Consider the following 23,557-nt stretch of genomic DNA (forward strand, 5'->3'; position numbering starts at 1 on the left):
CTTTAAATACAGATCTAACAAAAGCAAAAGGGCAAAAGTCTGTACAGATATGCAGCAATCATCAAGAAGCAATGTTACTGTTGAAGGTGACATGTTCGAACAGCGCCAATGAACACCCAAGCAAACAAACCTCTAAAATAACCATGAGCACTGCAGAAATCATTTTAAAAAGGCATTTCAAAATGTCCAACAGTTCACCCAAAGGGAAAAGGACAGGTTGCATTTGCATTAATGCTCCAATATCAAATATGAACAAACATGGGCTGATGGTTATAGTTCTGTACAGCTGCAGTGTAACGAAGCACCGTCAAAACCGACATTTCCTGTGCACTTCATATTTTCAGTCGTGATCCTACAGAGATGGCAACATTTACAACACAAGCACTCCCTCGCAGACACGGCGCAGACGTACATTTGGACCCTGATGGTTACAGATAGGCTGTTTATTGCTTGTGCAACCCTCGCACTCCTGTGACTGACCGACAAAACGGAAACTCAAAGCTAAAGGTAAAAGGTTTCTTGACCAAATCAAATAAGGATCGAACAACATACTGTAACATTTCCCATCAGCGTTCAGGACAGCACAACACTCCCACTGACATCACCACAAACGTCCTCACATTACACAACTGCCCATATATCCCACCCACCCGATCACATCAAACACAGAGCAAGCGCTTCTCAATGCTGCCAACTTTATTCCACACACGCCACACCGCCGCCACTCAAGCACCATCATGCAACACCTTTAAGGTTTAAGGATCGAATGTCGCTTTGCATTTACACAACACATGAAAAGCAGCTGAAAAATAAGAGAAAGGTGCATGTCCTCCATGTTTAGATTGAACAATGTCCTCAAATTTGGGTTTGAAGTTTTTTTTTTATTGAATAAAAGGTGTTTTTTTTTTAATAATAATAGAGCAAATAGGCATGATTACTATATTTATATATATATATAAAAAAAAAAAAAAAAAAAAAAAAAAAAAAAAAAGTTAAAACTCCAAGGTACCCAGTAAAAATTACTAATGCCACACTGCAGCTCTGGAGCTTCTGTTGATCTGCATGTCAATCAAAACCTCGAGTCCAATCAGCTGGCTCAGTTTGGCAATGTGGGCGTGGAAACGCGAGAGCTGGAAGTGGAGATAGGCTTCCTGTTTTTCTGTTTGCAGACTTTGATGGAGAGAGCGAGACACACTGGGGTTTGTTTGCCACTTTTGTGAACCGTAATTCTTCACTTGAAAATGTTAAAGAAAATGTAAATAAATAAAGCTGATCTGGAAAAGTCTGCGCAGAAGAGTCCAAAACTATTGTGTCTATTTATATATATATATATATATATAGTTTACATTTATATATATAGATATTCATATCTCTCTATGTGGTGTTTATTAATAACGTGTTCCGATTGATTTGTGGAGTTGGTGATCCTGTGCGTCAGTCCCGGAGTACAGTGACAGAAAAAGAGAAAGAGAGAGAGAGAGAGGGAGAGGGGGAGAGAGAGGGGGAGGAGGTAGAAAGAAAGGAGGTAGAGAGAGTGGAGGAAGAGAAAGAAGAGGTCCTAAGGACAGCCGTGTCATGTGATCATGAGGTCCATTTATTAGGCTTTGCCTTCCTCCACTTTGACCGACTGTGGTTTGATGGCTCCGGTTCGAGCAGCTTTGACCTGTACTGACGGCAGCTGCTCCTGGATTTTGCTGGGAATCACTGATGAGCTCTTGGCATCGCTGACAACCTGACGGGCGTCACGCAGAGCCTTCACCTGTACCAAAGACAACACACCAGATCAATACTGGAGCAGAACCTCACCAACACTGAACGTGAAAAGACTTATGAAAATGACTACTTCAAATGATTCAAATGGGTAACACGCTGAACTGTCAATACATTTGAAAAGGCAATATATGATTAAGCCACATGGTTAATTTGGCATTAAATGTGCTGTTTTTACGGCTATGGATATTCCTATGTAATGTGTCATTAGTTCGATTTCTACAATGCACCCACAGAATGAAGCAGGTGATCACATTTCACTATAACCATTTAATCCATCCATTAAAATAATTACAGTTGAGGTCAAAAGTGTTAATCAGTTGAATCTGCAAAATGTTAATCATTTTCCCAAAATAAGAGGGATCATACAAAATGCATGTTTTTTTTTTTTTATTTACTACCGACCAATTTACATATAGTTCACAAGAGAAAACAGCTGAATTTATAAAAATGACCCTGTTCAAAAGTTTACATACACTTGATTCTTAACAACTGTGTTGTTACCTGAATGAGCCACAGCTTTTTTTTTTTTTTTTTTTAGTGATAGTTGTTCATTAATCCCTTGTTTGTCCTGAACAGTTAAACTGCCCTCTGTAATTCACACTGAAGACAACTGAGGGACTCATATGAAACTATTACAGAAGTTTCAAACGCTCACTGATGCTTCAGAAGGAATCACGATGGATTAAGAGCCGAGGGTGTAAACTTTTGAACAGAATAAAGATGTGTACATTTTTCTTATTTTTTTTTTATTTTTAAATAAACATGATTTTTATCACCCATCCTCACTTTATAGACAAAACAAACCTCAATCATTAGACGCAAAGCTTAATCTTTACAGATTTACAGTTTTGATATAAATGTGATCTAATCAAACATCTTAAAGCATGAAAATAAGAAAAAAAGTGCATGAAATGTCATTACCTATGCTCACAGTGGGTGGCTCACCTTCACACCGTCCTCAGCGCCCTTCACGGCGGGCTCAGGGTTGGAGGGGGGTGTGCTGTGGGGCGGCTCACGCCCAGGGCTGGGGTAGGGTGGCGAGCGGATGATGACAGTCTTGTTGACCTGCATGACGGGACGCTGGATGGGGTTGGGGAATGGGCCACTGGTGGGGGGCCTCATGTGCATGACCATACTGCCCTGAGGAGCGGACACCTGCAGCATGGGACAGCAGATGAGTGTTAGCAGTGCATAACGTGTCCTCTAGGGTTAAAGTTAGGAACAGACGCAAGCCATACCTGCTGCTGTGTGTAATGTCCTGGGAGAGAGACGACTGCTGCAGGTGCTCCAGGGCCAGAGGGTTTCCCACTGGGACTGGCGGAACCGGGTCTGAGGAGAAACAGTCCGACACAGGACCTCATGAACAAACAGATGCTTACACATAAAAATAAAATTTAAAAAAAACTTAAAAACAAAACAGAATTTTGTTTTTAAATCAACTAGTGTGTCTGCAGATCATTGTACTGCAGGTGGAGTGTGTAAACAATCTGCTCACCTGTAGGAGCCGCTGGGTATTCCAGGTGAGTGGTTGGGCTTATCGGAGAACTGAAATCCCTTCATGTCCATCTGGGAAGGCTGCAGAAAAACATGATTTGTCAGAAAGGAGTGTCAATAACACACTGAAAGAGACCAATAAGAGGGCAAATATTTCCTGAAGCATAGGCTCTCACCTCCCTACTGCCGCTCATGACGGCCTGCTGGGATCCAGGAGGCATCATGCGGCGTGGAGCTCCCACAGACAGGTTCTGGTTCTGCTGGAGCTGGATGGACTGGGGCAGGATGAGGTGCTGCTGGGCCGAGCCGTAGCGCAGCTGAGATCCAGGCATGGGCATCGTCACCTGAACACACACAGCAAAGTCAATGAGGATATCCATTTGAAATCAATAAAAATCTGCTGACTGCACTACCAGAATCAATTTACTTTTATAACCGTGGATGCACTTCTGTGTAGCTGCGCACTACTGTCTTTCACAGAACTTGCCTGAATAAGCTGCGAGTCCATGAGCTGTGACGTGCCCATCCCAGCTGCCTGATTCATGGGCCCGTCGTACACCAGCTGCTGGCTGCCGTTCATAGGCTGGTAGTGAGATCCGGACTGCGGTTTGACCATGTCTGACGGCTGCATGCCAGGAAATGCAGAGTATGGCCCTTTGAGAGGAGCTCCACCAGAGAGCACCATGGGACTGGGCTGAGACAGGTTTGGGTGCATGTACACCTGAGACCTGTAACAGAAGAGAATGTGAGTGCTCATATGATTACAACAAAAGTAGAGGAAACCCAGCATTATCAGTGCAGCCATTTTCACCAGTTTAGAGCAGACTCAATGTTGTTTTAAAGAGGTGGATCAGATACTATAAAACTGATATCTGATTAAGGAAAATGCTTAAATACTGGAAAATATTTGGATAGTAAGTGTAGCAATAGACAGATAATTGGTTTATCTCTATACTTAAACCAATCTTCATCAATATCTACACTTTTAAACCAATTATCTGCCTCTAATCTTGTTTTTATCCACACACTCAAATGCTCAAGAAGAAGAGTGCTGAAGAGCGCTTGTACGTTCGGCTGAGTCATGTAATTTTAAATTGATGTATTCAAATTAATGTAAACAAATTAATGTAAACAAAGGGTTTTATGAGAGTAAATTTAAGACTTTTTAAGATTAACAAAAGAAAATTTAAGGGAAAAAAAAAAACGAAGGGAAAACAATACAGCAATATGTTCTCTATACATACAATATATAGTAGTCAACATCTGAAGTGGATCAATAAAAGTTAAAAGTTGTCCTAAAATAAGAATGGGTATAATTTTGGTTTTAGAACAACTTTGATGAAAGGTTTTGATCCACTTCAAATGTTGACTACTGTAGTGTAAGTTTTACCTTCACTTTCAAATTAGCAGCAATTCAGTGTCTAGCAGTTGTTTGTTTTTAGCTTGTTTGACTTTTCCCTCTTTTCTTCACTTTCCTTCAGTTTTAAGTAGCTTGTAAAAGCATTGTGCACATTTTACTTTCACTTTTAAATTAGCGGCATTAACGTAACAAACTTTTATTAACAAAACGAATAATAATACACCATTTTATATGCCTAATATAAAATAATAACTTGCAAAAAGTTTAAATGGGTATTCAAATCTGAAAATCAGTAAACAGTCATAATGTCTCTCACCTCAACTCACTCTCTTCACGTGATAAATAAAATCTGACCTGTGATGCGACTGTCGTTCAGCCACGTTCAGTTTTAATTGTACCGTCTGTTCTCTAACTGAACTAAATTACAACAAAACTGAACTAATTACTATTAAAAAAAAAAACAACAACAAAAAAAAAAAATCAAAACGACAAGTTTTTCTACCGCTTATTGTTTAATAAATATTGAGCGACCTAAGCCATGTAGCACAGAAATTACACTTTCACTTTAAAATTAAACATGAGGAAACAATCCCCCATGAAAATTCATGCCATGATCATATTTAAGTCTTGCTGCTCTGATTTAAGACCTTTTCAAGGCCTTAATTCACAGAAAAGCGATTTAAGACTTTAAGACCCGCGGAAACCCTGAAACAGCCTACTGTAAACACCCTTGTAATTCGCTTCAACCTTTTCACATTTTATGAATGATCATTTTATTTTCAAGTGTGTATAAGTATTTGAGAACAAGCAGAGTAGGTTAGCTGTTTCTAAAGCATGCAGAGCCAGAAGCTGTTCAAAACTAAGCTCAGAATCGACTCGAGAAAAACTAGCGATGCATTCGGAAAATCTCAATTAATGCTGAATCACTTCTTGATTCGCGATGCACATTTATTTTCCCATCCCTACCAATAATCGGTTTAAGCGTAGATCTAGACCGATAACTGGTTTATCTCTATTTAAACCGATCATCAATCTCTACACTTAAACCAATTAATTGATTGACCTCTACATTTAAACCAATTATTAGGATTGTTAGGATCTTTTTAAATTACTGGTTTCCTTTACATTTTAAGGCAATGTTTTCTTAGTTAATAACATTATTACTTCAAATCTTTGGATTTTAAATAGTTTTAACAAGCTGTGGACAGCAGTTATTGACATGAACAGTGTGCTGTTTTAAGAGCAAGTCTTTGCAATGGCATAGGACTTCATTAATGTAAAAAAAACAACAAAAAAACAAAAAGAGCAGCAGGCCAACACTGAACGAAACGAAGATAGTGGCCGTGACTGAAACGGGTGAATTACCTGAAGGGAGGGATGGAGTTGAACATCTCTTGAGACTGAGAGACAGGCAGAGCTCCTCGCAGACCCAGTTGAGCCTGAGCCTGTAGAGATGTGTGCAGAGAGATTGGGATCTGCTGAGGGGTGGCCTGAACACACACACACACACACACATTAAACAGACACTGGTTATTCACATGCGCACAAAATGAACCTGTTAAAGCCTATTTGATGCATGAATTTCTAAGGCATCTAAATGATCAAACTTTGCTGCTTGCAAGCCTCAAAAACATCTCTAACCTTTAGAGGAACGTTTATGTGTTCATCTCACAATCATCACTTTTCTGAATTGCATTATATGCTTTGATCATTTAAATATCACCTTACTAAGACATTATTGGAGAACTGATTTTTCCTATTATTTTATGTATAAGTATCTGCTATACTGTAATAAAGATTTCATTAATTTACATTAGAAGCATCAGCTTACCTTTTTTTTGTCTATATAAATACCAGCATCAAACTGTATATGACTGAACCATAAAAGCCTGAAGGATCAAATATGATACCCAAACACGCAAACTTTTTTTTAAAAGACTGTCTAAAGGTTTAATGTCCGCAAGATACTCTCCTTCAAAACATCCACATTTTAGATGCACAGTCACGTTAAAACCCGTAAACGTCAAGTCACTGTAGACACACACCTGCTGGTAGCTTGGCTGCTGAGTCAAAGGCGGCACGAGGCGCGGCTGACTAGGGAACACATGACCGTCTAGATAGAGAGGAGGGATATGACTGCCTGTGACACACAAAAAACAAAACAGGATTTAGAGCCATGCACAACAACTTCATGCGACACAGTCTGACAGAGCAATGAGATGCTGACCTTGCATGGAGACAGACGGAGCGACAGACGCCACAGGCATGGGCGGCATGGACACTCCACCGAAGGAGCTGTAGCTGACACCGCTGGAGGAACCCACGCTGCAGGCGGGCTGAGCGCCGGAGCCCGCACCACCTGGGGAGCCCTGCTCCGGAAGAGCCTGAGAGTTCTCCCACGCTTTACGCGCTGACTCCATCTGAGAGCACAGAGAGACAAGCTGGTGATGAGAACTGATAAACATCAGCGTTCAGAAACAACCTGTGTTTCAGTTATCCAAGTTCTAGGGCATTCTTAATGTTAGTTCACCGAAGTATTTGCATCCTTTCAAACTGATTCAAGTTATAATATTAGATTAAAGGGTAAGTTCACTTCCAGAACAAAAATTTACAGATAATTTACTCACCCCTTTGTCATCCAAAATGTTCATGTCTGTCTTTCTTCAGTCGAAAAGAAATTGTTTCTTGAGGAAAATTTCAGGAATTATCTCCATATAGTGGACTTCAACGGTGCCCCAGAGTTTGAACTTTCAAAATGCAGTTTAAATGCAGCTTCAAAGGGCTCTTAATCTCAGCCAAGGAAGAAAGATCTTAACTAGCTAAACGATCAGCTATTTTCTAAACAGGGCTCGAAACTGCGATCATTTTGGTCGCATATGCTCCCAAAATTTAATCTGCGTGACCTCAAAATATATTTGGAAGCATTTGGGCGAGTGCGAGAATTTGATGTGGTGTGACTTGTTTTAATTTCTTTACAAAACTTTCGGTAGCCTAACTACAGCCCAGACTGCTGTAAGCTGATACAGTGACAGTTTCGCCGTTCTCTTCAACATTACACAACTAATTATACTTGATCTTTACATTCTTAACTTTAATGCAGATTTTATATATTAGCCGTCAATCACTCCGTCACTGCGCTCCGCTGAAACTCGGAACTGGCCGTTTTTTTCCTCGCTCTCAACCAACCTCTGTTCCGGATTTGCACAAACTACATTGCAATTAAGGGTGTGTGATATGACGATTTTTGATTGTGGACAATTTTCAGTTATCCAATGTCTCCACAATGTCGCTTTTGAAGAAATATACTATATTTCGTGCTACAGCGCACATTCTGTCAGACGCAATTCTGGCGCCTCGGTCTCAATATACTGTACAACACGGCATACATTCACATCAAATGATAACTGAAAAGTAAAAACCGAAAGTAAAACGCGCACTCAAAAGCAATTTTAATACCCCACGTTTAGAGAGCGACTCCCCAATGTGCGCAAATTAGGATACATAACCTATCTAGGTTGTGTAGTTGTCTATAGCTCTGTATCATGCTTGAAAAATTCAGTCTGTATTTGCACTTTGGATAATTGAGAGACTGGCCTACTTTGATTATGGCTGCATTTATTGTTTGCAATTAATACGACTAAGAAAGAACTGTGTTGCTTATTTTTTTGTTATTTATACCGTAGAAATGTAAAAATGCAGTGGTTGCCTCTAATTTAAAGGGTCTACCTGTAATAGAAAAAAATAAACATCTGGTTCATCTACTCATATTTTCATTCATTTTTTTGTCTCTTGCTTAAGGCGTAAAATAAATATTAAAAAAGGCTTTCAGAAACAGCCCATTGGCTTGTAAGACATCAGTAATCAGAATCGGCCATGAAGAATCAAGATCGGGGCATTACTACAAAGAAACGCCAGGCCGAGTGCTGGCTGTTCTGCTCAACTGGCAGTTGTGGTGCTCCTTAATATTCATTTGGTGCTCCTAAATTTTTTTGGTGCTCCTAACTTTCTGAAGTTGGGAGCACCAGTGCTACCACGTAAAAAAGTTAATTTCGAGCCCTGCTAAACAAATTGACAATTTATATACTTTTTAACCTCAAATGCTCATCTTGTCTCTGCAATGTGCATGCGTAGTCTGTGTAATCCGGGTCAATACAGTTAGGGTATGTCGAAAAACTCCCATCTTTTCTTCTTCAAAATCTTCCTACATAACTGTTTTACTTTGTTTTTGGTAAAGGGCATTTAATCTTTTTTTGCATGTTCACTTCATAAACACTGGGTCAGTACTTTGCCAGCAATGCAGGGCGATTTTAAAGTTGGGGAAGAAAACAAGATGGGAGTTTTTCTACATACCCTAACTGTACTGATCGCATTGAACCGGAAAAAAAAAGCTCACGCAGACTTAGACACGACAAGTGTTTGATGTTAAAAAGTATATAAAAATATCAATTTGTTTCGAAAATGACTGATCGTTTTGCTAGATAAGACCCTTCTTACTTGGCTGTGATCGTTTAGAGCCATTTGAAGCTGCATTTAAACTGCATTTTGGAAGTTCAAACTTGGGGGCACCATTAAAGTCCATTCATAATTCCTGAATGTTTTTCCTCAAGAAATAATTTCTTAACTGAAGAAAGAACGACAACATCATCGATGACAAAAGGGTGAGTAAATAATTGATCAATTTTAGTTCTGGAAGTGAACTTCTCCTTTACGTAGCTTGTTGAAACAATTTCAACCTGAGTGATAATGTGGGGGTAAACGTTACCTTGAGCGTGAGGTCTGCAGTAGGGAAGCTGATAGGGTTGAGGTTTATTCCAGGTTGCAGGTGGTCTCTGCGGAGCATCGGGATGGCTTGAGTCAGGCCCGCCTGTGCACAGACATTAACAACAATATAAACACTCAATGCTTCTTTTACACAATGCTGACCATGTAAACGCTGGCTCAGAGCTCATGTACACACATTTCCAGCGAGTGCATCCTGCAGCTTGGTGACGGGGTTGGACACAGGCACTGGCGTGGACCCTGGAGGAAGGCTGAAGTCAGAATCCTTGGCACTGACACCAAACTCAATGGGCGGCACAGGAATAACGTTGTCCACATGAATGTCCACTCCGTTGACAGGAGTGATGGGTCCCTCCAGACGCTCCATGCCTTCAGAGCCCTTGCGATTCTTCAGCGAGCGTTCGTTGCCAATGGGGCCGGGTTTGTGTTCTTTATTCTGCTCGGGTCCTGCATCTGAATCCTGAAAAACAAGACATAGGGATGTTACTCTCAGGCTCAGCTCACTGAAAGAGAGAGAGGACAGAAGAGGGAAAAAGAAAAGAAAAAAAAAAAAAAAAAAAAAAAAAAAAAAAATAAGGGCAAGAGATTCTTAGAGCAGAATGCCCTGTACCTCTGAATTGGGTTCACTTCCCGTGTAGGAAACCTGCTTTGTCCATGAATCACCACCAGACGACTGGACAGTCAAAGCTTAAGGTGGAAAACAAAGACATTTAGAATCAGTCTCTTAAAAATGATGTATCGTTATACACTTGTTATCGGCAGTTATTGGCATTACCTGTGCTGTTCGTCTCCCAGATCTCTGTTCCCAAGTTGTTGGCCGACAGCGTCTCCTCGGGCTGCTCGATGGACATGCTCCCCTGCTTCTTGGCAAAACGGGGAGGCATTTTCGATGCAATTGTTCTGTTCTTTACCGAACCCTTCAAATGCACAAACCAAATAACTACAATATCCACAAGATATACTTCACGTAGTTAATCTAAGATGTTATCATATTTGAGATTATCACATATTTGTCTAAATATCAGGGAATAGAGATCACAAGCCCAAACGATAACTTACTGGTGGACCCTGATCCTTCCTTCTGCGATCATCATCCTGTGGGCGGCGCTGTTTTTTGGACAAAGCGTCCTGGAAAACCTCTGGACTGGGTACAGAAGCTCCCGAGTCGCTCTCAACTGCAAGGAAACACAAGTGACAGCTTTCTTCAGATCCAATACTGAAGAACTCCACACAAGTCATCTAATTATTGGCACAGGACTGTTAAAATGTTAAGAAACCTTTTACAGTAGGGTCTCTTAATTTTCCATAAATGTATGGATATGAAGTAACACAAGTCTGTTCACCACATTACAATATCCTTTTGTCATGATGTTAAACGTTCTTCCAAACTATTAACAGAGACTTGAGCTGTTTCTAAACAATGTGCTACTGGAAGACTGGAATGTCTTACAAAGTTAAGTCAAATTAAACCAGTTTTATGTTTTTCTCCAAATTCAGATTTTTTTTTTTTAAATTGTTTACATTTTTCTGGATTCAGTTTGTTGTTTTAATTTTTCTGAACTTTTTAATGATTAAATAAAATGTTCTTAATAAAAAACAACATGTCTAATTAAAATCATGAAATTTGTACAATCTCACATCAATTTATTAAAAGTTTAGCAAAAATTGTTTAGGGCCTTAAGAAATGTTTTATTTTTCCCCTCACAATTTGTCTGTGTACCAAATTCTGTGTTTTAGCATGTCTAGTTTTTTGAATGCATTCACAGCAATTTATTAAAAGTTTAGCAAAAATTACAAGTTTATGGCCCTTTTTTTCCCCCTCACCATATTTTTATTGTTACGAATTCTTTTATTTAGCATGTCTAATTATTTGTATGCATACAAAAAAACTTATTTTATTCAAATTTATTCTTAAAATAGCCTTATGAAATGTTTTTCCTCAGAAATTCTGTCATGCATTTAAATTTTTCTGGTTACCAAATGGAGGCCTAAAACATTCATTTCATTTATCTTTTAATTACTGAAAATTAAACTTTTGGTAAACAAAGGGGATTTACTATTAAAATGTGAAAAAAACAGTTTTCTCTGTTGTTGAATGATTATTCCTCTAAAAAAAGTTTTAATTTTAGTAGTAATAGTAGTAGTATGCATGTAAATTCTACTAAACAACAGTAATACATTTCTGGCACAACGTCTTAAAGATAAACTTTTTTTGACGGGTTGCCATTAATACCTTTAAATTTCTCTGTTATATGATGCTAGTTTACTCATTTGAAAGGGTAAAATGCTCTCAGAGTAGTTCTGGAGATGTTGTTCGTGTATTTATGTCCTCATTCGGTGAGATGGCAGACGCTAAAATAACGCACGCTTCAGTATGTGTAGTAGTAGTAAATGAAACCGCTCATCTGGGCCATTCATTCATACAGAGGCATGCAACACATGCAAAATTCATAATTAAATAAAATTATCACAAAATGATTTAAGTGTAATGACCTAGTTTTGATTTTTTGATTAATTAATAAGTTTGGCAAATTCCATGACATTCTGCATTATACAGTAAATTCTGCTTTTATGACTGGATTCTGTGACTCTGTCCGCGTTTTCTGTATTTCGGAAATCATAGGGCCCCTATAGTAATCTTAAGGATTAACTGGATCAGATTTGTTTATTCAGGGTTGGAACTTCTCTCTGCAGCATAGTGGCCCTCCAGGAGCAGGACCAGGACCAGACACCTCTGCTCTAGACTATTATTGAAATTTTGTGGCCACATCACCTCAGAAGTGTATTAGTTTCATACGGTCTCAACAGTTTGCACTAAAATTACTCTGTAAGGGGCATTTCTATCAAACAAACATTTCCGGCTTACTTGGGTAAGTGTTCAGGTCATACTGGGACAGTGGTTCTGTCATGTCCCCCTTCATGTTTCTGGGTTTCAAATCTTTCTCCATGATCTTCCCCGTTGCATCAGTCACGCTGGTGTCGTCATTTTGCTCTACACTGTACACAGATGCTGAGCTCAACCCGGTGACGGATTCTTCTGGAACTCTGCACAGAGAGAATTAAACCACATACACATTGTGAATCTCATAAGTAGTACTGCTTTTAACATTTAATTGTGACCCTGGACCACAAAACCAGTCATAAGGGTCAATTTTCTGAAATTGACATTTATACATCATCTGAAAGCTAAAAATACACCATCCACTGATTTATGGTTTGTCTGACAGGACAATATTTGTCCGATTTGAAAATGTGGAATCTGACAGTGCAAAAAAAAAAAAAAAAAAAAAAAAAAAAAAAGTTAAAGTTTAAAGTTATCCAAATTAAGTTCTTAGCAATGCATCTTACTAATCAAAAATTAAGTCTTGATATATTTAGGGTTTTTTTCTTTATCTACACACGTGGACAAAATTGTTGGTACCCTTCGGTCAATGAAAGAAAAACTCACAATGGTCACAGAAATAACTTTAATCTGACAAAAGTAATAATAAATAAAAATTCTATGAATGTTAACCAATGAAAGTCAGACATTGCTTTTCAACCATGCTTCAATGGAATTATTTAAAAAAAATAAACTCATGGAACAGGCCTAGACAAAAATGATGGTACTCCTAGAAAAGACTGAAAATAATGTGACCAAAGGGACATGTTAATTCAAGGTGTGTCCACTAATTAGCATCACCGGTGTCTACAATCTTGTAATCAGTCAATGGGCCTATATATAGGGCTCCAGGTAGTCACTGTTGTTTGGGGACATGGTGTGTACCACACTCAACATGGACCAGAGGAAGCGAAGGAAAGAGCTGTCTCAGGAGATTAGAAAGAAAATTATAAACAAGCATGTTAAAGGTAAAGGCTATAAGACCATCTCCAAGCAGCTAGATGTTCCAGTGACTACAGTTGCACATATTATTCAGAAATTTAAGATCCATGGGACTGTAGCCAGCCTCCCTGGACGTGGCCGCAGGAGGAAAATTGATGACAAATCAAAGAGACGGATAATCCGAATGGTAACAAAAGAGCCCAGAAAGACTTCTAAAGAGATCCAAGGTGAACTTCATGCTCAAGGAACATCAGTGTCAGATCGCACCATTCGTCGTTGTTTGAGCCAAAGTGGACTACGTGGGAGACAACCAAGGAGGACACCATTGTTGAAAACAAATCATAAAAAAGCTATATGAATATGCCAAACTACATGCTGACAAGCTACAAAGCTTCTGGGAGAATGTCCTATGGACAGATGAGACAAAAATGGAACTTTTTGCCAAGGCACATCTGCTCTATGTTCACAGATGGAAAAATGAAGCATATCAAGAAAAGAACACTGTCCCTACTGTGAAACATGGAGGAGGCTCTGTTATGTTCTGGGGCTGCTTTGCTGCATCTGGCACAGGGTGTCTTGAATCTGTGCAGGGTACAATGTAATCTCAAGACTATCAAGGGATTCTAGAGAGAAATGTGCTGGCCAGTGTCAGAAAGCTTGGTCTCAGTCGCAGGTCATGGGTCTTGCCACAGGACAATGACCCAAAACACACAGCTAAAAACACCCAAGAATGGCTAAGAGGAAAACATTGGACTATTCTAAAGTGGCCTTCTATGAGCCCTGACCTCAATCCTATTGAGCATCTTTGGAAGGAGCTGAAACATGCCGTCCGGAAAAGGCGCCCTTCAAACCGGAAACAACTGGAGCAGTTTGCTCATGAGGAGTGGGCCAAAATACCTGCTGAGAGGTGCAGAAGTCTCATTGACAGTTCCAGGAATCATTTGATTGCAGTGATTGCCTCAAAAGGTTGTGCAACAAAATATTAAGTTTGGGGTACCATCATTTTTGTCTAGGCCTGTTTCATGAGTTTATTTTTTTAAATAATTCAGTTGAAGCATGGTTGAAAAGCAATGTCTGACTTTCATTGGTTAACATTCATAGAATTTTTATTTATTATTACTTTTGTCAGATTAAAGTTATTTCTGTGACCATTGTGAGTTTTTCTTTCATTGACCGAAGGGTACCAACAATTTTGTCCACGTGTGTAATACCCTAATGATTTTTGGCATAAAAGAAAAATCCCATTGACCCATACAATGTTTTTTTGGCTATTGCTACAAATATATCTGTGCAACTTAAGACTGGTTTTGTGGGCCAGGGTTACAAATACACTTAGCTCATGTTCTAAAGAAACATACCGCTTGCTGTTGGAAGCAACGCCGTTCTGCCAGCTCTCATTTCTACCAGAGGACCCTGCACTAGTCTGCGTGTCGGCTGAGCGGCTCATCTTGTTGCTTTCCATCACATTTGTGTCACCTTTCCGGTTCTGTCTGTCAACCACTGGTCGCTGGCTAGAAAAGCTCCTTTTGGAGAGCTCTCTCTTCTCAGAGCCGTGTTCCCCATGACCTGCATCTGTAAGCGCATCACCATGCTGGCCCCGTTTCTCCCTCCAGTCACTAAAATCGCTGTTCTCAGAGCCGGTTTCCCAGTCCTCTCCCTGACTCTGACCCGTGATCTCCTGTGTCCGTCCTCCAGTGTAGTGGTTGGGCCAGTGCTCCTCTGCACCTTTAGAACGACCTGGCCACTGATTGGCAACATCTCCGTTAACATAGTCCTCGCTATTCCACTGACCTCCTCCTTCGCGCTCCTGACGCAGACGCCTGAAGCGCGGGGGTTTATCCTGGCGTGGGGGACGGCGCCTTCTCAGGGGTCGGTTGTCGGGATTATCATTATCAAGGTAGTACCCGCCATCTCTGTCCTCGACACCGTTCTCTACAAAGGAGCCGGTAAATTTAGGCGGGTACTTTAGGGGATCACGTTCTGATGAGCGTTTGGAATAGGAATCCGCACCAAAGTTGTAGCCGTTCTCCTGTGCGGTGGTGGCTCCAAACTGGCTTCCTCTCCCTCTCCACGTCGAAATGTCCCTTGCGCCAAATCCACGGTTGTGTCCGGCATTAAGGCGAGGGGGCAGTGACCTTCCAAACACTCGAGTTGATTTAGTCTTGTCCCTGGAATCACTGTTGCCGCTCTGATCATCAGTGTAGACCTTGTTTGATCTCCATGATTCTTTGTCGGCCCTCTTGACCTCTCCAGGCACAGGATACGAAGCCTCTCCGTTCTCAGTGACCTTCTGGCGTGGACGCTTGGGCTGCTCCTCGTATTCTGAGGCCTCGCTGTGCGTCTCGCTCACATTTCGTCTACGTGGTTTGCCTCGTTGCAGATCTTCGCTCCTAAACTCTCGAGCACCACGTCCTCGTGCAGGCCTTTGTGCGCCTGCGCTATTGTAGGCTCCTCTGTTGCCGTCGCTTCGCCCTCCACGAGTGCCACCACGAGAGTTGAACTCTCTAAAGCCCCGGCCACGTCCACGACCTGCTCCCCTTGCCCCAGCGAACGCCTGCTCCTCATCGATGAATATCCAGTTGTTCCGGCGTGGTGCCGGTGGATCTCTGCCATCAGAGCCATCCACAGACTGACTCTTGCCACTATCCCAGCAGTTCTCCTTGTGCAAATCATCTTGCAGGTTGCTCATTTTCTCCACCTTGAGAGCTTCCACTTGTTTTTCCTCAGGGGAGGGAGCGGGTGGTGGCACGGAGTGCCTGTTGGACAGAAGTGGCGCATCTTTCTTCAGGTCATAGACGTTGGTGACCACCTCCTTCTCCAGCCTGTATGGGACAGTCTTCTCCTCAGGCTCAGTTTTGGGTTTCTCATTCTCTTTGTCTTCAACCTTCAAAGGCTTCAGCACAGGTTTCTTGATGGGTCCCGTCCTCCTAAAGGTTCTGCCGCTGGACTCAGATGGCTGGCCGATGCTACTGCTGCTGCTCGAACCGTGATCGGACCACTGCGCCTGACCGCTGCCGTCTCTCCTCAGACCACCCATGTCTTTTCTCCAAAAATCAGAGTCGTAGCATTTCTCCTTGCTGTCGAAGGCCTCGTCACGGGTATCGGCACCTTCCTTCTGATGTCTACCAGAGATGTGCTCGCTGTCTCCAGGATGGGTCCTGCTGAGTATTAACGGTTGATGGGATCCTTCATGCGTAACTTCTCGCTGTGAGCCGAGCGAAACATCCGAGCCTCTGCCTTGGCGGAAGCCTTGATGGGGCAGTTCCTCTGCTGGACTGTCTGCACGGTCATGACCTCTGTCTTCGTACGAGTCGTGTCTGGAGCACGAACGGTCACTCCTGTTGTCCGCCTGAACCCTGTCGCCATTCTCATGCTGTCTCTGGTAGGGTGGGGTGAAACTGCGTGCAGATGAGTAGCTGTCTTGGTTCCACACTTGGTAAGGTTCAGTGGACGGTGCTCTCCTCTCCTGATGCATGCTGGGATGGCAGCCTTCATCAGAGGTGGAACCAGGGCTATTTAGGTGATCCTGCTGAATGACAGGTTTCACCAAACCTTGAGAATTAAAAAAAAAAAAAGTTAAATATGAATATTATGATATAAACAAAACTGTACGTGTTCTGAAGAAAATGTGCCATTTACCACAATGCACAACTCACTGCCATGATACTAGGTTGCTGTGGCTGTTTGTCAGGGTATTATGTGTTTGCTAACATGCTTTTAAAAAGTCCTGTTTAACTGGCTGCTACTCTAGGTAGTTGCTAGGACGTTTCCCAAGAAGTGGCTTGTGAACCCCTGTGGTTTCATGAGTTGACAGAAAGCCAATAACTATAAAGCAAAATTATAATAAATAGAATCTGTACAACAGTTTTCAGAATTTTATACACTCGCCTTAAAAAGTTTGGAAGCACCCCTGGCAAAGTGTGGTTTTGGACGATATCAGCATAAATCCTTAACATTTTTTGGTGCAAATACATTAAAGTAACTTAACATTATCATTGAAGACCAGCAATAATAATTTTCATTTTGATCACATAATAATGACAACATATACATGTCAAAATCAGACATGCCCCTTTGCCAGTTGTGATGCCTGGTTACTGGTTTAAACTTGGCCCAGGTTTTTAAAAGATTTTGGGGTCAGATTTAGGCCCAGATTATTCAGAGCTGTAATAGCTGCTAATGGTGGATATTTTGATGATTCGAAAATGTAAGTTTTTTTCTATGTATAAACTGTTTATGTAATAAAATATGTTTTCGTAGTTTGTGTTGTCCCTTATCAGTGCAAAATTATCACAAATTAAAAAGGATTCATGCCAATATTGTCCACAACCCCACTTTTCTAGGGTGTTTCCAAACTTTTAAAAGTAAAACACATAAAATGTAATTATTAACCAAGAACCATAAACATGTAAATGTGATTAAAATATAAATTTAAAGTTTAGTTTCGAGTACTTAAGATAAATATTTTCTGTCAAACGGGTTCAACTGACAAAACATTTTGGGAATGCCTGGTTTACTGGTTCAAGTCTACAGAGTTCACTTGTCAAATTAAGAAGTTGAATACATATTATTAAAGGTATTACTATTAATAATAGCGATGCTTGACTTGGCAAACAGCACTAAATATGGTGGATGTTGTAATTTACCAGACGAGTGAACACCAGGAGGGTAGAAATCCACTGGAGAACATCCCTGTGCCATGCGAGGATCCATGTAGGGAGGCATCATCATCCAGCGTGGGTCAAAGCCCAGGACATGAGGAGGGTAAAAGCCTCTCTGTGGGTGAGCAGAACTGGTCTGGGTGGGGTGACCCGACTGCTGCCACGGTGCCATCTTATACACCTGCTCCTAGAAACCACAAAATTCAACAAAATCTATAAAATGAAAGCAGAATTTCTGAGAATTATACCTTCTGCAAAGACATATGCACCTCAAGATCTTCAGGGCAGCTGTATTAATAGCCATTTCCTCTTACGGGATTACGTGCAAAAGCTCACCTGCTGCTGGTGCTGCTTCTGGAAGCGGGGCGGCACAGGCTTCTGGTGTCGGCCGTAGTCTGGGAGGGGAGAGGTGGACTCAGGGCCATCATCATCATTGTGGTAGTTACAACCTTCATCTTTATACTCCTGACTGGACGACTCGGCTGGTGTATCCGACACTTCTATATGCAATGAAATGAGGTGTTTAGAAAAATCTAAGAGCATCATCAAAATCCTCTGAGACATCTTTGATTAATCCCCTTTAAAGCACTGCCAGCACAAAGGCAGCTAAAACTTACATTTATAAATCAACAAGTATAAATGAACAAGTATACCTTTAGTGCTGTACTGCCAGCCCTCCTGGTGGTGTTTGGATGACCTTCGGCCTGGAGACTGTGTCAGCTCCTTGCTATCTGCTTCTCTCAGCGTTTCTCCAGAACGTGCAGGTTTCTCAGTTTTGCCAAATTTTTCATCCAGTTTTTTTAGTTTCTCTGCACAGGCAGCCAGTCTCTCCTCCCGCGCCCTCCTCTCCTCTTCCTCGCGCCGTCTGCGCGCTCTCTCCACGGCAGAGAGGTCAGCTGAGACAAACTTCCCACGAGGAAGCACCTGCCGCTGGGGCTCCTCCTGCTCCTCTGCGGACTCACTATTTACACTGTTCTTCTGCTGGTGCTGCAAATAACAAACAACATAGAGAAGAGATCTTTTAGATGAGCCTGGACTGATGGTAGCTATTAAAAAGATCAAGAAAAAAAGAGATGTAATTTAAGCAATCATGTTTTCTTAACGTTCTTGTACTCACTAAATTAAATGTCTGAAATTTAAAGTGCATAATGGGCCAAAAGAAACATCCAACACGGCCAAAATTATGCTTTGCACTAGCATGTTTATCACTTGTTTGACAAGATATTAAGTAAAGATCATGTTCCATGAAGATATTGTGTAAATATCGTACCATAATTATATCTTTAGTTTAGTAATATACATTGCTAAAGAACATTTGGACAGCTTTAAAGGCAATTTTCAAATAGCTCGGGCCAAATATTGTCCTCTCCTAACAAACCATGCATCAATGGAAAGCCTATTTATTCATTAAAAAAAAAAATCCCCTTATGACTGATTTTGTGTCTCAGGGTCACATATTTAAAAAAAAAAAAAAAAAAAAAAAAAAAAAAAGTTAAATAGTTAAACAGCAGCAAAGAGTTGGTTCAGCTGTGATGGACAGATAAAAATCATTACCATAAAAAAAAAAAAAAAAAAAAAACATTAAATTATAATTTATTAAAACTTATAGGTAACCAAAACTGAAACTATTACTTAAGTTTTTCCCAATATTTAACCATTGACTATAGCAGTATAATTGAGAGCTTTCAATTTAACATTTATTAGACTTGTAATTTAAGTGAACTCAAAAGAATCTTCACATAAACCCACTATAATAACTGTCATATAGCTACCTGTGCCCTTCAGTAAGAAGATACAGCCAATTTTAATAAAGTTATCAAACACTAAAATCTAAATTAAATAAATTATAAAGCTTAAACCTACAGAAGTTATTGATTATACTCCTTTTTAATTTTGTTCTTTGATTAACAGACAATACAGCAGCTGCTTATTAGGATATTTTGGCTGCTGTTACTTTAAAAGCTGCCGCTGCTGAACTTGGAGCAGATCTGACACTGCTTTAAATGTGACTCGGCACAGTATAACAGTTGACAGGACTGTAAGATTCGTTTTTACTGACATATGACCAGACAACATCTCATCTGACGGCAGTACATTGATTTTCTACTGAAGCTCCTCGCCACTGGTACAGTTGCCACGCTCGTTTGACTCACACCTGGCGCTGAGGTGACATTGGAGCACATGTCTGAAAAGCCTTCCATTTGATGTGCTCATTATTACGCTGTGTGTCTAAATAAATGCAATTCTTTATTGGTTGTGGGTGGGGTGGCCAAACCTAGCCCCGCCACTGCGTTAATCACGTTAAAACAAAAATATATATATATTTAAATCACTGCATTAACATGCTAATTTTAACACCACTAATACACACACACACTATTTTCATATATATATATTTCCCTATAATTGGTCTTATTTGATGATAAGTGATAATTTACTAAAGGTCCTTGACTGTTACCTGAGATTCAGTAGAGGAGAAACGTCCATTGGTCTTTCTGGAGGGTACAGGTTCTGGCTGCCGCGTGTATGACTCCTCCTCAACATCCTGTGGGAACGTGCCGTCACCAGAGCTCTGAGACGAATGCTGGTCCTGATGGTTGTCCCAGTCATCCCTGCACGACACAAGCACCAGAACATGCTTCAATCTCAACACATGCAGCTTTCACACCGCACGCACTGCATTAAAACAAAGAAAAACTCACCAGATTTTGTTCTTCTCACAGGGGGAATGATCTTCCTCATCATCACTGAATTTGAGCTTCTCGCTATAATCCACTTCCTCATGGAGACCTGAAGAACGGACACCGGTCACAATGAGCATTGGTGAAAACGCTATTCTGCTGTTGGTAAAGAAATCAAACGCTCACCTGCCCAGCCATCTTCACAGTCATTGTCCAGTTCATCGAGGTCCTTCAGGTCCTCAGGGTTGATTATGGCAGGACGGGGAGCTCGATCTCCAGGGCGGCGGATCGGGCGAGCGGAGGGGCGTGGGGGGACACGGGGGTAACGGGGCTCTCTTCTCAATTCACCACTGCACAAAAAAAAAACAAAAAAACAAAAAAAACAGCGATTTATAGAAAAGAACAGTGAGCGTTCCTCACTGTGAATGAGTGATTAGCACAACACTTACTTGACGGGCTCCGGCGCAGGGAACGCTGGTCTGAAGATCAATCTCGATTCAAAGCGCACGGGAGCAACCACAGTGGTCGGGCCATGATCCGAAGAGCCCGGGGCATCACGAGTCTCTTTAGGGCACATCTGAGAAACAAAGAGCCAGTGAGCACTTTTCGAAGAAACCACAACACACTGGACAACTGACAGAATGGTCAGAGACTCACGAAGGCAGGCAGCATGTCATGGTAGGTGGTGGTGGTGTGGTGCTGGTACTGGAGGGATGGTGGGGCGGCCCTGCGCTGCACGGGCTGAGCAGGCCGCAGTGATGGCTCCTTCACATCAGGAGACTGAGCAGCAGCAGTGGAGGAGGATGAAGAGGAGGAGGAGGGAGGAACAGGAGTGGTGGTCTCAGCTGAGCCGCTGCTCTTGGTGTCTGTGTCTGTGCAGGGTGGGGCGGCAGACAGCACTGGGGGCTGCAGGTTCCTCCCACCGCCCTCCCTCCAGCTCGACACATCTGACAATGACACAACACAGTCAGCTACATCACACTAAGACATCAACAAATGGGTCATTTACACCAGAGGTATTACAGCTAACCAACACCAAAAACATTTGGTACTAGAAATAATTACACCTATTTCAGCTAGGCAAGATCTCATTTTCGTCTACTTTAATTTGATGTACACTACCAGTCAAACGTTTTTAAGCTGTAAGCTTTTTATGATTTTTTTAAATAGAAGTCTCTTCTGCTCACCAAGCCTGCATTTATTTGATCCAAAATACAGCAAAAGCAGCATTATTGTGAAATATTTTTACTATTTAAAATAACTGCTTTCTACTTAAATATATTTTCAAAAGTAATTTATTCCTGTGATCAAATCTGATTTTTCAGCATCATTACTCCAGTTACTCTTGCTGTTCAAGAAACACTGTTTACTATTATCAATATTTTAAACAGATCAGCATTTTTTTCAGGATTCTTTAATGAATAGAAAGTTCACCATTTATCTGAAATAAAAAGCTTTTGTAACATTATACACTATACAAATCAAAAGCTTTTATTTAGCAAAGTTGCTTTAAATTGATCAAAAGTGATGACAAAGACATTTATAATGTAACAAAAGATTTCCATTTCAAATGCTGTTTTTCTGAAAAAATTTACTCAGCTGTTTTCAACATTATAAACATCTTTTGAGCAGAAAATCAGATTAGAATGATTTCTGAAGGATCATGTGACTGAAGTAATGATGCTAAAAAAAAAAAAAAAAAAATCAGCTTTGAAATCAAAGGAATAAATTACATTTTAAAATAGAAACCTTATTTTACATTTTAATTATTTAACAAATATTTATAAATAAATATTTAATTATTTTAAACTAAATATTACTGTTTTTGTTGTAGTTTGGATCAAATAAATGCAGGCTTGGTAAGCAAAAGAGACTTCTTTAAAAAAAAAAAAAAAAAATCTAGTGTGTACTTAAACATTGAAAAATAAATCTAACTAAAAAAAGGGACAACATGACAAACATACAAATGAAAACAGAAAATATTAAAACAAAAACTAATTACAAATTTTAATACCATTATCAGTAAACTAAAATACACCATCAGCCATTGTTTCAATTAAATAAAAATTCTACATGGGAAGTTTTCTGATCTGTTAATACGCTGCATCAGATTTTTGACTTATTTTCTTTCGTTTTGTGTCATTTTCAGCGCATTCCTACCCTAAACAAAGAGATCTGTAAAGATTGGCTGTTTTGTGACCTTCTTTTCATGCCTGGTTAGGAATAGTGTAAAAGTTAAGCAATCATTTCATAGATCCACTTCACAAACATGTGCTGCTAACACTGTACCCTAAAATAAACAGGATAAAATCTATTTGAAAATATAAAAGTCTATTAATTCTGTTGCAGTAGAGAAAATGTGTTCAAAATATTAAAATTTTAAATCTCGATTGACCTAAAATTACTTCGTTAAAATGTCTTTTTTGTGTTTTGTTTTGAATGAAGTAAGATCTGAACATTTAGTCTCAATACGTAATGTAATAAAATCTCATTCTTTTGTTTTTATACATCATGACAGTATGTGCTGAATAAGAAAGGACACTACTGAAAGTCGTTTACTGATCACCACATCAGTGCATATCTGACCAGATACACTAAAACAGAGAATAAAGCCTATCCAAAAACGGCTGTCTGAGCAAGTACACACTATATGCTTACATGCCGCAAACACACAAAGACAAATCATAGAATTTCCCACTGTCAAATCTGACACCTCTGAATATAAATCAATGCTGCTAGCTTGCGCATGGAATATAGTTTTGATTCTTTTCTACTGAAGATTAAACAATCTAAATGCATTATCGTGCATATAGGACTCACTCTGTGGGCGGAGGCTTGGTCCGGGCCCATACGACGGATCGAAGACGCTTCTTTCCTTGCCAGCTTTGTCCTGTTCGCCTGCTGCTTTCAGCGTCGGAAATTCCTCGTGAGAGAAGGGCTGCAGTCGGCTTGAGACCTTTAAACCTGGACAACAGAGCCAAACAAC

The 23,557-nt window shown here is 40.5% G+C and overlaps 1 protein-coding gene across 2 annotated transcripts in view; it reads right to left on the minus strand.

Annotated features, from left to right (window-relative positions):
• Window positions 1-331: 331 nt before the first annotated feature.
• prrc2b (proline-rich coiled-coil 2B) overlaps window positions 332-23,557 on the minus strand; it is a 31,637-nt gene continuing 8,411 nt past the window's right edge. Inside the window, exons 6-30 of one of the 2 annotated variants that reach the window (XM_051109357.1) lie at window positions 23,392-23,535; window positions 21,229-21,518; window positions 21,021-21,148; window positions 20,758-20,921; window positions 20,593-20,680; window positions 20,349-20,502; window positions 18,544-18,877; window positions 18,227-18,390; window positions 17,876-18,077; window positions 14,588-16,781; window positions 12,273-12,451; window positions 10,466-10,581; window positions 10,182-10,323; window positions 10,017-10,093; window positions 9,585-9,866; window positions 9,390-9,491; window positions 6,855-7,047; window positions 6,673-6,767; window positions 5,993-6,117; window positions 3,755-3,995; window positions 3,444-3,611; window positions 3,269-3,348; window positions 3,012-3,102; window positions 2,719-2,928; window positions 332-1,759 (exon numbers count right to left, since the gene is read on the minus strand). In XM_051109357.1, the coding sequence (XP_050965314.1) occupies window positions 1,598-1,759; window positions 2,719-2,928; window positions 3,012-3,102; window positions 3,269-3,348; window positions 3,444-3,611; window positions 3,755-3,995; window positions 5,993-6,117; window positions 6,673-6,767; window positions 6,855-7,047; window positions 9,390-9,491; window positions 9,585-9,866; window positions 10,017-10,093; window positions 10,182-10,323; window positions 10,466-10,581; window positions 12,273-12,451; window positions 14,588-16,781; window positions 17,876-18,077; window positions 18,227-18,390; window positions 18,544-18,877; window positions 20,349-20,502; window positions 20,593-20,680; window positions 20,758-20,921; window positions 21,021-21,148; window positions 21,229-21,518; window positions 23,392-23,535 (6,125 nt within the window). In that variant the 3' untranslated portion in view covers window positions 332-1,597. Of the gene's footprint in view, window positions 1,760-2,694; window positions 2,929-3,011; window positions 3,103-3,268; window positions 3,349-3,443; window positions 3,612-3,754; window positions 3,996-5,992; window positions 6,118-6,672; window positions 6,768-6,854; window positions 7,048-9,389; window positions 9,492-9,584; window positions 9,867-10,016; window positions 10,094-10,181; window positions 10,324-10,465; window positions 10,582-12,272; window positions 12,452-14,587; window positions 16,782-17,875; window positions 18,078-18,226; window positions 18,391-18,543; window positions 18,878-20,348; window positions 20,503-20,592; window positions 20,681-20,757; window positions 20,922-21,020; window positions 21,149-21,228; window positions 21,519-23,391; window positions 23,536-23,557 lie in introns of both variants that reach the window. The other variant, XM_051109358.1, reaches the window with a different exon arrangement.

Source organism: Labeo rohita, chromosome 5, assembly GCF_022985175.1.
Source record: "Labeo rohita strain BAU-BD-2019 chromosome 5, IGBB_LRoh.1.0, whole genome shotgun sequence".
NCBI lineage: Eukaryota > Metazoa > Chordata > Actinopteri > Cypriniformes > Cyprinidae > Labeo > Labeo rohita.